We start from the raw sequence: 14352 nt of genomic DNA on the forward strand, positions 1-14352 counted from the left end.
CAACATGTGTATCTCAATTTGAAAAGTATGTGCAGTTTCAAGATTTGGTTCGAATTGATCCAACAGTTTTCTAGGAATTGATATCACACTTTGCCGAATTGACCACTGAAATCTCAATTCCTATATGAACTATCCAACTGAAAATCAACATGTTTATCTCAATTCGAAAACTGTGTACAGTTTCGTGATTTGGTTCGAATTGATCCAATATTTCCTTAGGAATTGAAATGATACAATGTCGAATCGACCACTGAAATCTCAATTCCTATCAGAACTATCGAACTGAAATTCAACATGTGCATCTCAATTCGAAAACTATGTGCAGTTTCAAGATTTGGTTCGAATTGATCCAACAGTTTTTAAGAATTGATATTACACTTTGCCGAATTGACCACTGAAATCTCAATTCCTATCTGAACTATCGAACTGAAATTCAACATGTTCATCTCAATTCGAAAACTATGTGCAGTTTCAAGATTTGGTTCGAATTGATCCAACAATTTTCGAGGAATTGATATCAAACTTTGCCGAATTGACCACTGAAATCTCAATTCCTATCTGAACTATCGAACTGAAATTTAACATGTGCATCTCAATTTGAAAACTGTGTACAGTTTCGGGATTTGTGTCGAATTGATCCAATAGTTCCTTAGGAATTGAAATGATATTTTGTCGAATCGACCACTGAAATCTCATTTCCTATCTGAACTATCGAACTGAAATTCAACATGTGCATCTCAATTCGAAAACTATGTGAAGTTTCAAGATTTGGGTCGAAATGATCAAACGGTTTTCGAGAAATTCATATCACACTTTGCAGAATTGACCACAGAAATCTTAATTCCTATCTGAATTATCGAACTGAATGAAACTCAATACGTATATCTCAGTTCAAAAATTGTGTAGAGTTTCGAGATTTGGATCGAATTTTGATGGTCAATGAATAAAAGAATAAGTTCTATTTATCATGAATTGTTCGATCAAGGAGATTCAACTTTCGGAATAATAACTTATGACAAGAATATCCATGAACCTTGACAAGAGCGACTTCGGCAAGTCTGGGAAGAATCGTTTCGGTCCGTCAAAAATGACATATCGGCCTATTTTCCATATCGCATTCGTCCGAAATACGATGCAATGATGAACCCAATAATTGGTACAAATAAAAAACTTTAAAATCCTCGAGATTGCGCAGGAAACTTTCAATTTCAAGTCCTAACTGAAATCCCATTTCCTATCTGAACTATCGAACTGAAATTCAACATGTGCATCTCAATTCGAAAACTATGTGCAGTTTCGAGATTTGGTTCGAATTGATCCAACAGTTTTTAGGAATTGATATCACACTTTGCCGAATCGACCAGTGAATTTATCCTCATGATCCAACAGTTTTTGAGGAATTGATTTCACACTTTGACGAATAGACCACTGAAATCTCAATTCCTATCAGAACTATCGAACTGTAATTCAACATAAGTATCTCAATTTGAAAAGTATGTGCAGTGTCAAGATTTGGTTCGAATTGATCCAACAGTTTTCTAGGAATTGATATCACACTTTGCCGAATTGACCACTGAAATCTCGATTCCTATCTGAACTATCGAACTGAAATTCAACATGTTTATCTCAATTCGAAAACTGTGTACAGTTTCGGGATTTGGGTCGAATTGATCCAATAGTTCCTTAGGAATTGAAATGATATTTTTTCGAATCGACTACTGAAATATCCATTCCTATCAGAACTATCGATCTGAAATTCAACATGTGCATCTCTATTCGAAAACTATGTGCAGTTTCAAGATTCGGTTCGAATTGATCCAACAGTTTTCAAGGAATTGATATCACACTTTGCCGAATTGATCACTGAAATCTCAATTCCTATCTGAACTATCGAACTGTTATTCGACATGTGCATCTCAATTCGAAAACTATGTGCAGTTTCAAGATTTGGGTCAAATTGATCCAATAGTTCCTTAGGAATTGAAATGATATTTTGTCGAATCGACTACTGAAATCTCAATTCCTATCAGAACTATCGAACTGAAATTCAACATGTGTATCTCAATTTGAAAAGTATGTGCAGTTTCAAGATTTGGTTCGAATTGATCCAACAGTTTTCTAGGAATTGATATCACACTTTGCCGAATTGACCACTGAAATCTCAATTCCTATCTGAACTATCCAACTGAAATTCAACATGTGCATCTAAATTCGAAAACTATGTGCAGTTCCAAGATTTGGTTCGAATTGATCCAACAGTTTTCGAGGAATTGATATCACACTTTGACGAATAGACCACTGAAATCTCAATTCCTATCAGAACTATCGAACTGAAATTCAACATGTATATCTCAATTCGAAAAGTATGTGCAGTTTCAAGATTTGGTTCTAATTGATCCAACAGTTTTCGAGGAATAGAACTTAATCTTTTATTCATTGACCATCAAAATTCGATCCAAATCTCGAAACTCTACACAATTTTTGAACTGAGATATACGTATTGAGTTTCATTCAGTTCGATAATTCAGATAGGAATTAAGATTTCTGTGGTCAATTCGGCAAAGTGTGATATCAATTCCTAAAAACTGTTGGATCAATTCGAACCAAATCTTGAAACTGCACATAGTTTTCGAATTGAGATGCACATGTTGAATTTCAGTTCGATAGTTCTGATAGGAATTGAGATTTCAGTGGTCAATTCGGCAAAGTGTGATATCAATTCCTCGAAAACTGTTGGTTCAATTCGAACCAAATCTTGAAATTTCACACAGTTTTCGAATTGAGATGCACATGTTGAATTTCAGTTCGATAGTTCAGATAGAAATTGAGATTCCAGTGGTCAATTCGGCAAAGTGTGATATCAATTCCTCGAAAACTGTTGGTTCAATTCGAACCAAATCTTGAAATTTCACACAGTTTTCGAATTGAGATGCACATGTTGAATTTCAGTTCGATAGTTCAGATAGGAATTGAGATTTCAGTGGTCAATTCGGCAAAGTGTGATATCCATTGCTCGAAATCAGTTGGATCAATTCGAACCAAATCTTGAAACTGCACGTAGTTTTCGGATTAAGATGCACATGTTGAATTTCAGTTCGATAGATCAGATAGGAATCGAGATTTCAGTGGTCTTTTCGGCAAAGTATGAAATCAATTCCTCGAAAACTGTTGGTTCAATTCGAACCAAATCTCGAAAATTCACACAGTTTTCGAATTGAGATGCACATGTTGAATTTCAGTTCGATAGTTCTGATAGGAATTGAGATTTCAGTGGTCAATTCGGCAAAGTGTGATATCAATTCCTCGAAAACTGTTGGTTCAATTCGAACCAAATCTTGAAATTTCACACAGTTTTCGAATTGAGATGCACATGTTGATTTTCAGTTCGACAGTTCAGATAGGAATTGAGATTTCAGTGGTCAATTCGGCTAAGTGTGATATCAATTCCTCGAAATCTGTTGGATCAATTCGAACCAAATTTTGAAACTGCACGTAGTTTTCGGATTAAGATGCACATGTTGAATTTCAGTTCGATAGTTCAGATAGGAATCGAGATTTCAGTGGTCTTTTCGGCAAAGTGTGAAATCAATTCCTCAAAAACTGTTGGTTCAATTCGGACAAAATCTTGAAATTTCACACAGTTTTCGAATTGAGATGCACATGTTGAATTTCAGTTCAATAGTTCAGATAGTAATTGAGATTTCAGTGGTCAATTCGGCAAAGTGTGATATCAATTCCTCGAAAACTGTTGGATCAATTCCAAACAAATCTTGAAACAGCACATAGTTTTCGAATTGAGATGCACATGTTGAATTTCAGTTCGATAGTTCTGATAGGAAGTAATTCTAATCCATTTTCACCTTCTACTTCGGTAGGGGCGGCAAAGATGTGGGCGGCGACGGTTCTGACGGTGTTGGCGGTACGGCGGGCCTCAGTCGGAGGTCCGGCAGTATGGCCTCTGTCCTGCTCCCTGGAGTTGCGGTCGGTCCCTGGTCCCCTATCTCTAACGCAACACACCCTGGAAAGGACCCCCACACGGCCGCACCTGGAACAGAACTTCGTCCTTTCCCCTCGGCAGTCCTCCCTCTGGTGGCCTTCATTGCCACACCGCCAGCAACTGTGGGGGCCTAACCCCAGGTAGAACTGAAGTCCACAGGTCCCCACGGTCCTTTCGAACTGAAATTCAACATGTGCATCTCAATTCGAAAACTGTGTACATACACCAGTGGCGGGCGTGGTTGCCTGTCGCACTTGAGACTCGGAGGCTGAAAATGACATTGTTTGACCTTAACACTTTGGATTTCTTCAAATAGTGGGACCAATATTAGCCAAGTTGACGGAAATTTTACGGGCGAATGGTTGGTATATTGAGATGCATGCGAAAACTATGTGCAGTTTCAAGATTTGGTTCGAATTGATCCAATAGTTCCTTAGGAATTGAAATGATATTTTGACGAATCGACTACTACTCCGGTTAACAAAACAAAAGAAAACAGAAAAGTCTCTGAATCCGCCCACGATTTAGACACTTTTACTGAAACAATTTTCAACATGATTTTGTTGAAAATTGAAAGAGAGATGGAGAAAAAACTCCAAGGAATGTTCAGTAAACTGAAATAATGGAACATACAACTAGGAAAAATTCCCTTAAAATAGTCTCCTGGAACATAAACGGGGTCAGAACTCGAAAACCCGAGATAGAAGAAATAATATCAGAGAGAAAACCTGATATTATAGCCTTACAGGAAACAAGAATACAACCAAATACGCGATTGAATATCATGAATTATGAGATATATAGATGTGACAGAATCGCAAACACTGGGGGAGGTGTTGCCTTACTGGTTAGACGAGATCTGAAACACTATTTTAAAGGAAGATCTGACGAGTCACAAATAGAAACAGTGACGATTGTAGCTGAAATAAATCGACAAAGAGTCGAAGTCACATCGGCATATAAAAGACCCCCAAATAACCTATTGGAAGAAGAAATCAACAACTTACTAGATGGAACAAACCCGAAAATCTGCATCGAAGATTTTAATTGCAAATCTCCAGAATGGAACAGCAGGATGGAAAACAGAAATGGCAGAAAACTGAAAGATCTCGCTGAAAAACATGAAGCTATCGTTATTGGACCTGAAGAACCAACGTACCTAGCATTCGGAAATGGATTACCAGATATAATTGATATCGCAATTATGAAAAATATCACTAGAGAATTCTCGATAGAGACCTTGTGGGACGGAACCTCTAACCACAACCCCATCGAATTAACAATAGGAGATGGGCCAAGAAGAGAACTAATGCAAACAAGAGAATACACCGATTGGACGAAATATAGCCATCTGATACAATCGGAGGTAACAGAAATACCGACAATCAACACACCGGAAGACCTAGAAAGAGCAGTTGATAAACTAGAAAAGAATATAATAGATGCCTACAAAAAGAGCACAAAGAAAATAACGAGACCAGCACCGATACATCCACACGGTGATACACCCAGAGAAATCAAAGATCTCATCAGGGAAAATCGGAGACTAAGAAAAACATACAGGCTCAACAAAACAGATATAAATAAGAGAAATCTAAACCGACACAGCCAAGTTCTAAAAAATGCCCTGATGGACATGAGAACAAATAGATGGAACAAAAGAGTTCAAGAACTAAATACTATCGATCATTCTGCATGGAAAATGCAAAAATGTCTGATAAGAGAAAAGACTAAAATACCACCTCTCCACGGAGAAAGAGGAATGGCATATACGAATACCGATAAAGCAGAAGCACTGGCGGACTCGATAGAAAGAGAATCGAGATAAATTACAGACCTGATGACGATAATGACGAGCTGGAAGATCTTGTAGAGAACAACGAAGAAGAAATGGACGAACCACCAGTAGACGACAAAATAGAAAAACCAACCTCTCTATTTGAAATAAAAGAGATAATCAGAAGCTTGAAAAATAGAAAAGCTCCCGGAAGTGATAAAATAACGAATGCTATGTTGAAGAAATTACCTAGAAAAGGTATAGCTGCTCTCACAAATATTGCAAACGGTATAATGAGGACTGAACACTATCCGGAAAAGTGGAAAACTGCAGAAGTCATAGTGTTCAACAAACCAGGCAAAGATAAGAAATTCCCCCAAAACTACAGGCCGATAAGTTTATTGTCCGCCCTAGGAAAAGTAGTAGAAAGGGTAATCGCTAGGAGGCTTACAGAAGAAACTGAAAATCTGAATCTCATTCCAGCAGAGCAATTCGGATTCAGAAGAGACCACTCAACTGAACAGCAATTACTTAGACTCACAGAATACATAACAGAAGGATTCCAAAATAAACAAGCAACCGGTCTTGTACTACTAGATGTCGCCAGAGCATTCGACAGAGTATGGCATGAAGGATTGATTTACAAAATGAGATATGCTGGATATTCAATGAAACTGTGCAAGTTGATTAGGAATTATTTGAGGAACAGAAGATTCTACGTGAAAGTGGAAGGAGAAAACTCCACAACCAGATATATGGAAGCAGGGGTGCCTCAAGGGTCAGTACTTGGGCCGTTACTGTATAACATATATATTCACGATATACCAAAATCTCCAAGGACTATGCTGACACTATATGCCGACGACACAGGAATCGCAATGCGACATCGCAAGCCAGAAATTATAGAAGGAATGTTACAAGAAGCTATAGATGAAATAAATGACTGGTGTATTAAATGGAAAATAAAACTCAACGGACAAAAGAGCCAAGCGATATTACTGCAGAAGAGGAGACTAAGAACTACAACAAATCTAGAGGTAGATGGAGAAGAAATCGAATGGAAAAACGAAGCAAAATATTTAGGTATCACCCTAGACAAAGGTCTAACATGGAGAAGCCATATCAAACAAGCCGTTGACAAAACCAAGGCAGCGATGAATACGCTCTACCCGCTGATAGGTAGAAAGAGCCACATGTCAAATGAGACAAAATTGAAAATAATCAAAGCCGTTGCTAGACCGCAACTGACTTATGGATCAGGTGCTTGGGGATTCGCGGCAAAGAGCCATATACAAAGAATTCAGGCAACAGAAAACAAGCTACTACGATGTGCCATAGATGCGCCTTGGTTTGTCAGGAACAAACAGATATATCGAGATTTGAAGTGGGAAACCATTACCGAATTTATGAAGAGGAAAGCTGAAAAGTTATTCGAAACAGCGAAGGAACATCCAAACGAAGAACTCAGGAGACTAGTGGACTACGATCCGGAGGAAGACAGAAGAAGAATGAGAATTTACAAAAGGAGACCGAGAGATCAATTGAGGAGAGATTAAAATGAGTACGACAACTTATTAAAACTATACTAAGAAGAGATATCCGAAATGGACGAACATGAAAACCCTAGCACGACAATGTGCAAGAAGAAATCAACCGATTAAGGGATAAATGGTTTATAGGCAAATACCCGGAACCAACAAAAAGCAGGTTAGGTTTAGTGGGTCGCGAACTCAGGAGAGTGAGTAACCCCACAGTGTTCCCTAGAAATGGGTTCCTCTGGGCGAGAGATAGAGCCCCGTGTTTTCACGGTCGCAGATTCCCCCTGCTATAAAAAAAAAAAAAAAAAAAAAGGGTATCATTTTAATATCGGTAGGAATTGAGATTTCAGAGGTCAATTCGGCAAAGTGTGATATCAATTTCCCATAAACTGTTGGATCAATTCGAGCCAAATTTTGAAACTGTACATAGTTTTCGAATTGAGTTGCATATTGAGATGCATGCGAAAACTATGTGCAGTTTCAAGATTTGGTTCGAATTGATCCAATAGTTCCTTAGGAATTGAAATGATATTTTGACGAATCGACTACTACTCCGGTTAGCGCATACACCATTTCGGTTGGTGCAATAAAAGATATTTTTCGGAATGGTATCATTTTAATAATCGGTAATTTTTTTTTCGGTAATTCTAATCCATTTTCACCTTCTACTTCGGTAGGGGCGGCAACGATGTGGGCGGCGACGGTTCTGACGGTGTTGGCGGTACGCGGGCCTCAGTCGGAGGTCCGGCAGTATGGCCTCTGTCCTGCTCCCTGGAGTTGCGGTCGGTCCTGAGGCAGTTCTGGCGGTCATTGATCCCCTATCTCTAACGCAACACACCCTGGAAAAGACCCCCACACGGCAGCACCTGGAACAGAACTTCGTCCTTTCCCCTCGGCAGTCCTCCCTGTGGTGGCCTTCATTGCCACACCGCCAGCAATTGTGGGGGCCTAACCCCAGGTAGAACTGAAGTCCACAGGTCCCCACGGTCCTTTCGAACTGAAATTCAACATGTGCATCTCAATTCGAAAACTGTGTACATACACCAGTGGCGGGCGTGGTTGCCTGTCGCACTTGAGACTCGGAGGCTGAAAATGACATTGTTTGACCTTAACACTTTGGATTTCTTCAAATAGTGGGACCGATATTAGCCAAGTTGACGGAAATTTTACGGGCGAATGGTTGGTAAATTATTGCTAAGGACTTGAAATTGAAAGTTTCCTGCGCAATCTCGAGGATTTCAAAGTTTTTTATTTTTACCAATTATTGGGTTCATCATTGCATCGTATTTCGGACGAATGCGATATGGAAAATAGGTCGATATGTCATTTTTGACGGACCGAAACAATTCTTCCCAGACTTGCCGAAGTCGCTCTTGTCAAGGTATCCATATACAGGGTGTGGCGTAATGAATGGATAATATTGAGCCTGGGGGTAGAGGACTCTATGGCGGTTCAGAAAAATCTATTTTACGTTCAGTAAAAGGGCCTTGGTTTTCGAGATATTGGAGATTTTCGAAAATTCAAGAGAATTACACCCTACGCCACTCGTTTTGCAGGCAAGACTCCAAATGAAGGAATTTTTTCAAACTGTTTTTTGGATAGTATTCCTGGATAGATGATCTATCGAATGTAATTCATTATTTTTGAGGGGCATGAATAGTTCTTTATGAAAAAAAGAAGTTATTATTCCGAAAGTTGAGTCTCCTTGATCGAACAATTCATGATAAATAGAACTTATTCTTTTATTCATTGACCATCAAAATTCGATCCAAATCTCGAAACTCTACACAATTTTTGAACTGAGATATACGTATTGAGTTTCATTCAGTTCGATAATTCAATTTGGCAAAGTGTGATATGAATTTCTCAAAAACCGTTTGATCAATTCGACCCAAATCTTGAAACTTCACATAGTTTTCGAATTGAGATGAACATGTTGAATTTCATATCGATAGCTCTGATAGGAATTGAGATTTCAGTGGTCAATTCGGCAAAGTGTGATATCAATTTCCCATAAACTGTTGAATCAATTCGAGCCAAATTTTGAAACTGTACATAGGTTTCGATTTGAGTTGCATATTGAGATGCACATGTTGAATTTCAGTTCGATAGTTCAGATAGGCATTGAGATTTCTGTGGTCAATTTGGCAAAGTGTGATATGAATTTCTCAAAAACCGTTTGATCAATTCGACCCAAATCTTGAAACTTCACATAGTTTTCGAATTGAGATGCACATGTTGAATTTCATATCGATAGTTCTGATAGGAATTGAGATTTCAGTGGTCAATTCGGCAAAGTGTGATATCAATTTTCCATAAACTGTTGGATCAATTCGGGCAAAATCTTGAAACTGTATATGGTTTTCAAATTGAGATGCATATGTTGAATTTCAGTTCGTTGATCTGATAGAACTGAAAATTTCGTAGGTCGTCTCGACAAAGTTCGATTTCAATTCCTAAGGAAAGGTTGGATCAATTCGACCCACATTTCGAAACTGTACAAAGTTTTCGAATTGAGATACACATGTTGAATTTCAGTTCGATAGTTCAGATAGGAATCGAGATATCAGTGGTCAATTCGGCAAAGTTTGATATCAATTTCTCAAAATCTGTTGAATCAGTTCGACCCAAATCTTGAAACTACACATAGTTTTCGAAGTGAGATGGACATGTTAACTTTCAGTTCGATAGTTCTGATAGGAATTGAGATTTCAGTGTTCGATTCGACACAGTATTATTTCAATTCCTAAGGAAATATTGGAATAATTCGACCCAAATCTCGAAACTGTACACAGTTTTCGATTTGAGGTGCACGTGTTGAATTAGAGTTCGATAGTTTAGATAAGAATTGAGATTTCAGTGGTCAATTCGGCAAAGTATGATATGAATATCTCGAAAACTGTTGGATCAATTCGAATATTATATTAGTTTTCATGATTTTTTGATCGGATAGCTTGAAAGAAATCGTGAATATTCTGCACCTGAAATTATTCGGCAAAATTGCTGACCGTCAAATGATTTTTAGAATTCGGCACTTATGTGATAGCATTTTCAAAAATATTTACATTTTCCGAAAAAAATTACCTACCGTGTTCGATGAAAACATCTTGTATGACATCGTATCTCTAGCGAGTGAAAATCTATAAAAGTAATATTTGATAGAAAATTCTAGAGGCCCTGAAAAGGACCGGATTCAAATTTTTTTCCTTCCAAAATTATATACGTTTCACTTTTTCTTTTTGGGAGACGTTACTTTCTTCGGAGCCGTTACTGATTTGACCGTTTTTGGTTTCGGTGCTTTGGGCTTCTTCGTCGGCGATTTGTTTGCCTTCTTAGCTTTCGAGGGAGATTTCGTTAATTTTGACTTCTTTTCTTTCGCAATTGCCGCTCTCTTTTTCGACCTACTCACTGTAGATGTAGACCTGGCAGGTGATGTGTTCTTCTTGTCGGCTGCCATTGTAGGTGATGCATTCTTATTTGCTCCATCGGCCGACTTGACCAATTTTTTCGCAACAACGTTTGTTGTAGAACCGCCAGCGGCCAATTTGAAAGAACCAGACGCTCCTTTTCCTTTGGTCTGAATCAAGGAACCGGACTGTACAGCGGTCTTAAGATATTTTCTTATGAACGGTGCAAGTCTTTCAGAATCGACCTTGTGATTCGAACCGATCTATTTCTTGATAGCTTGCAACGAGGATCCGCTCCTTTCTTTCAATCCTTTGATGGCACTATTAACCATATCGGAAGTTGGGGGATGGCTGGGTTTGACATGTTTTGACCTTGCTGAGGTTTTTTTCTCAGCTTTTTTTAGCGTCTTACCAACAGCAGTGGCGGGCGTAGTTGCCTGTTGCATTTCAGACTCGGAAGTTGAAAATGTCATTGTTTAACCTTTACACTTTAGATTTCTTCTGATAGTGGTACCGATATTAGCGAAGTTGACGGAAATTTGACGGGCGATTGGTTGGTAAATTATTGCTAAGGACTTGAAATTGCAAGTTTCCTGCGAAATCTCGAGGAATTTAGAATTTTTTATTTGTAACAATTATTGGGTTCATCATTGCATCGTATTTCGGACGAATGCGATATGGAAAATAGGCCGATATTTCATTTTTGACGGACCGAAACTATTCTTCCCAGACTTGTGGAAGTCGCTCCTGTCAAGGTTCCCGGATATTCTTATCATAAGTTATTATTTCGAAATTTGAGTCTCCTTGATCGAACAATTCATGATGAATAGAACTTTTTCTTTTATTGATTGACCATCAGAATTCGTACACAATTTTTGAACTGAGATATACGTTTTCAGTTTCATTCAATTCGATAATTCAAATAGGAATTGAGATTTCAGTGGTCAATTCGGCAAAGTGTGAAATCAATTTCACAAAAATTGTTGGATCAATTCGAGCCAAATCTTGAAACTGTAGATAGTTTTCGAATTGAGATGCATAAGTTGAATTTCAGTTCGTTGCTTCTGACAGAAAGGGAGATCGGAGGTCGATTCGATTGATTTTGATATCAATTCCTAAGAATCTGTTGGATCTATTCGATCCAAATCTCGAAACTTTACTAATTTTTGAATTGAGATATACGTGTTGAGTTTCAGTTCGATAGTTCAGATAGGAATTGAGATTTCTGTGGTCAATTCGGCAAAGTGTAATATTGGGGTGTAAGGGGAAAGGATGCGTTTTATAGCCTCTCCACTCAAATGCCAACCTCACCTACTCGCGGTGCACCCTTTTCTTACGAACGAGGCTCTGGCGACCGAACATGAGCGGTATAACTCTGTTTTCCACAATTACGTAGCCTAAACATTGGCTTGAGCAGGAAATGGCTCTCTGCGTTGCTCAAGTAACGTCTCAGACCTTGTCATCTGGATACCTGTGCCACAGGATAATCTAGTCGTAGCCGCAACCAAAGTTGCACTGACAGCGTTACCAGTGCAGCTTTTGAACACCTCCTAACGCAGCTCCTACAAAAAGATGGATCAGTCGAACAGGACAAAATTCGTATCCGGAGGTAAAATACCCTCCCATTCGGATCTCCGGGGAAGGGTGCCTGAGCGAGTGAATCATCGAACAAACACCAATGAAAAGCACATAGCTTTTGCAGCATGGAACGTCAGAACCTTGCTAGACAACCCCAAGGCCGACCGACCAGAGAGGCGTACTGCCCTAATCGATAAGGAACTGCAACGAACATCCATTGCAATAGTTGCTTTAAGCGAAACACGCTTTTCGGACGAAGGCAGCTTGGTAGAACAAGCGTATACTTTTTTCTGGAAAGGCTTGCCGGAAGGCGAAATCAGACAACATGGCGTAGGCTTTGCCATTAGAAACGACCTGGCCCCCAAACTTACCGAAAATCCAGTTGGTATCTCAGAACGTTTAATGACCCTACATTTTCCTGCAGCGAATAACACGTTTGTTAACATCATTGCAGTATACGCACCCACTTTGAACTCCTCTGACAACTTAAAGGACACTTTTTACGAAACACTCGTTGCTACATTAAGTAAAATCCCAAAACGGGAACGAATTATTCCCTTGGAGACTTCAACGCTAGAATGGGCAGAGGTCAAGACTCAGAACTATGGCCGGGAATAATAGGGAAACACGGCACAGACAGCATCAATTCGAATATAGAACGTCTGCTGGCTCTTTGTGCAGAACACAATCTGTGTATAACGAACACCTTTTTATTACGAGACCCAATTCAAGGGGGACCTGGCGCCACCCGCGCTCAGGGCATTGGCATACCCTCGACTATGTGATCGTGAGAAGGAAAGATCTGAAAGAGGTGTTGGTCACTAAACCCAGAGCAGATCTGGAGTGCTGGACTGATCATAGGCTGGTAATCTCGAGAATGAAAATCTCAATGCGCCCAAAATACCAACGCAAGCCGAAGTATCTAAGAGGGCGCCTTCAAATATCCAAACTACAAAACCCTTCTACAAAGGACAGATTCACAGCTGCCGTCAAAGATAGCCTAACACCACCGGATTATAACGACGACATTGAGACTCATTGGCTCCGTTTCAAGTCATCCCTCACACAATACAGCGAAAGAAATACTGGGCACAGAACGCTCCCGAAAATCCCCAGACTGGTTTGCCGACAGCGAAACTCATATCGCACCCCTTTTGGACGCAAAACACAAAGCGATGAAAACCGCAATTAACAAGCCTGGCGATGTTGCAGCCCAAATAGGTTTCATAAAGATAAAACGCGAGGTCCGTCAAGAAATAAGAAAAATCAAGGACAGCTGGTGGAAAGAAAAAGCTAGGGAAATACAAGCTTACGCCGATAACCATGACTACAGGCGTTTTTTCGAAGCTATTAAAACTGTTTACGGTCCAAGCAGAAAAGCTAGCTTTCCTATAAGAGATGCTCATGGTGCTATTCTAACTGATGATAGAAAAATTCTCGAAAGATGGAAGAAGCATTACTCACAGGTCTTGAATCAAAATAACGACTCGTATTTATCCATTTTAGACCTGCTTCCCGCGTATAGTCCGATGACATCGCTTGATGACGAAATTTCAATGTCGGAAATCATAAGCGCGATTAAAAATATGAAAAATGATAAGTCACCTGGTCTAGACGGCATTCTGGCGGAGATATTCAAAGTCTTGGATGAGGACATTGTCAATAGTCTCCTAATACTATTCCGCAAGATCTGGGAACAGGGAGATGTGCCACAAGACTTCAGAGACGCTTTAGTTATCAACCTCTATAAGAACAAAGGCGATACGTCGAATTGCAACAATTACAGGGGCATATCGTTGCTTAATGTGGCCGGTAAAATTCTCTCGAAGATTATGGCTAATCGTCTGGTTCCACTTTTAGAGAAGCTTTTACCTGAATCCCAGTGCGGCTTTCGACCAAATCGAGGTACGGTGGACCTAATTTTTACACTGCGACAGCTACAAGAAAAGGCCCGTGAACAACAATCAAGGATTTATACAGCCTTCATCGATTTAAGCAAGGCATTCGACTCGGTGAATCGGAGAGCGCTCTGGAAAATCATGGCACGTCTAGGAG

General features: G+C 39.4%; 1 protein-coding gene across 1 annotated transcript; it reads right to left on the reverse strand.

Annotated features, from left to right (window-relative positions):
- Positions 1 to 10538: 10538 nt before the first annotated feature.
- Positions 10539 to 11192, reverse strand: LOC123310299 (histone H1B-like). Its single transcript, XM_044893764.1, has 2 exons — positions 11049 to 11192; positions 10539 to 10982 (listed from the first exon to the last, which is right to left on the reverse strand). The coding sequence occupies exons 1-2, from the start codon at positions 11190 to 11192 to the stop codon at positions 10539 to 10541; spliced, it is 588 nt and encodes a 195-aa protein (XP_044749699.1).
- Between the last annotated feature and the right edge of the window lie 3160 nt (positions 11193 to 14352).

This window comes from Coccinella septempunctata, chromosome 3 (genome assembly GCF_907165205.1).
Source record: "Coccinella septempunctata chromosome 3, icCocSept1.1, whole genome shotgun sequence".
Classification (NCBI taxonomy): Eukaryota; Metazoa; Arthropoda; class Insecta; order Coleoptera; family Coccinellidae; genus Coccinella; species Coccinella septempunctata.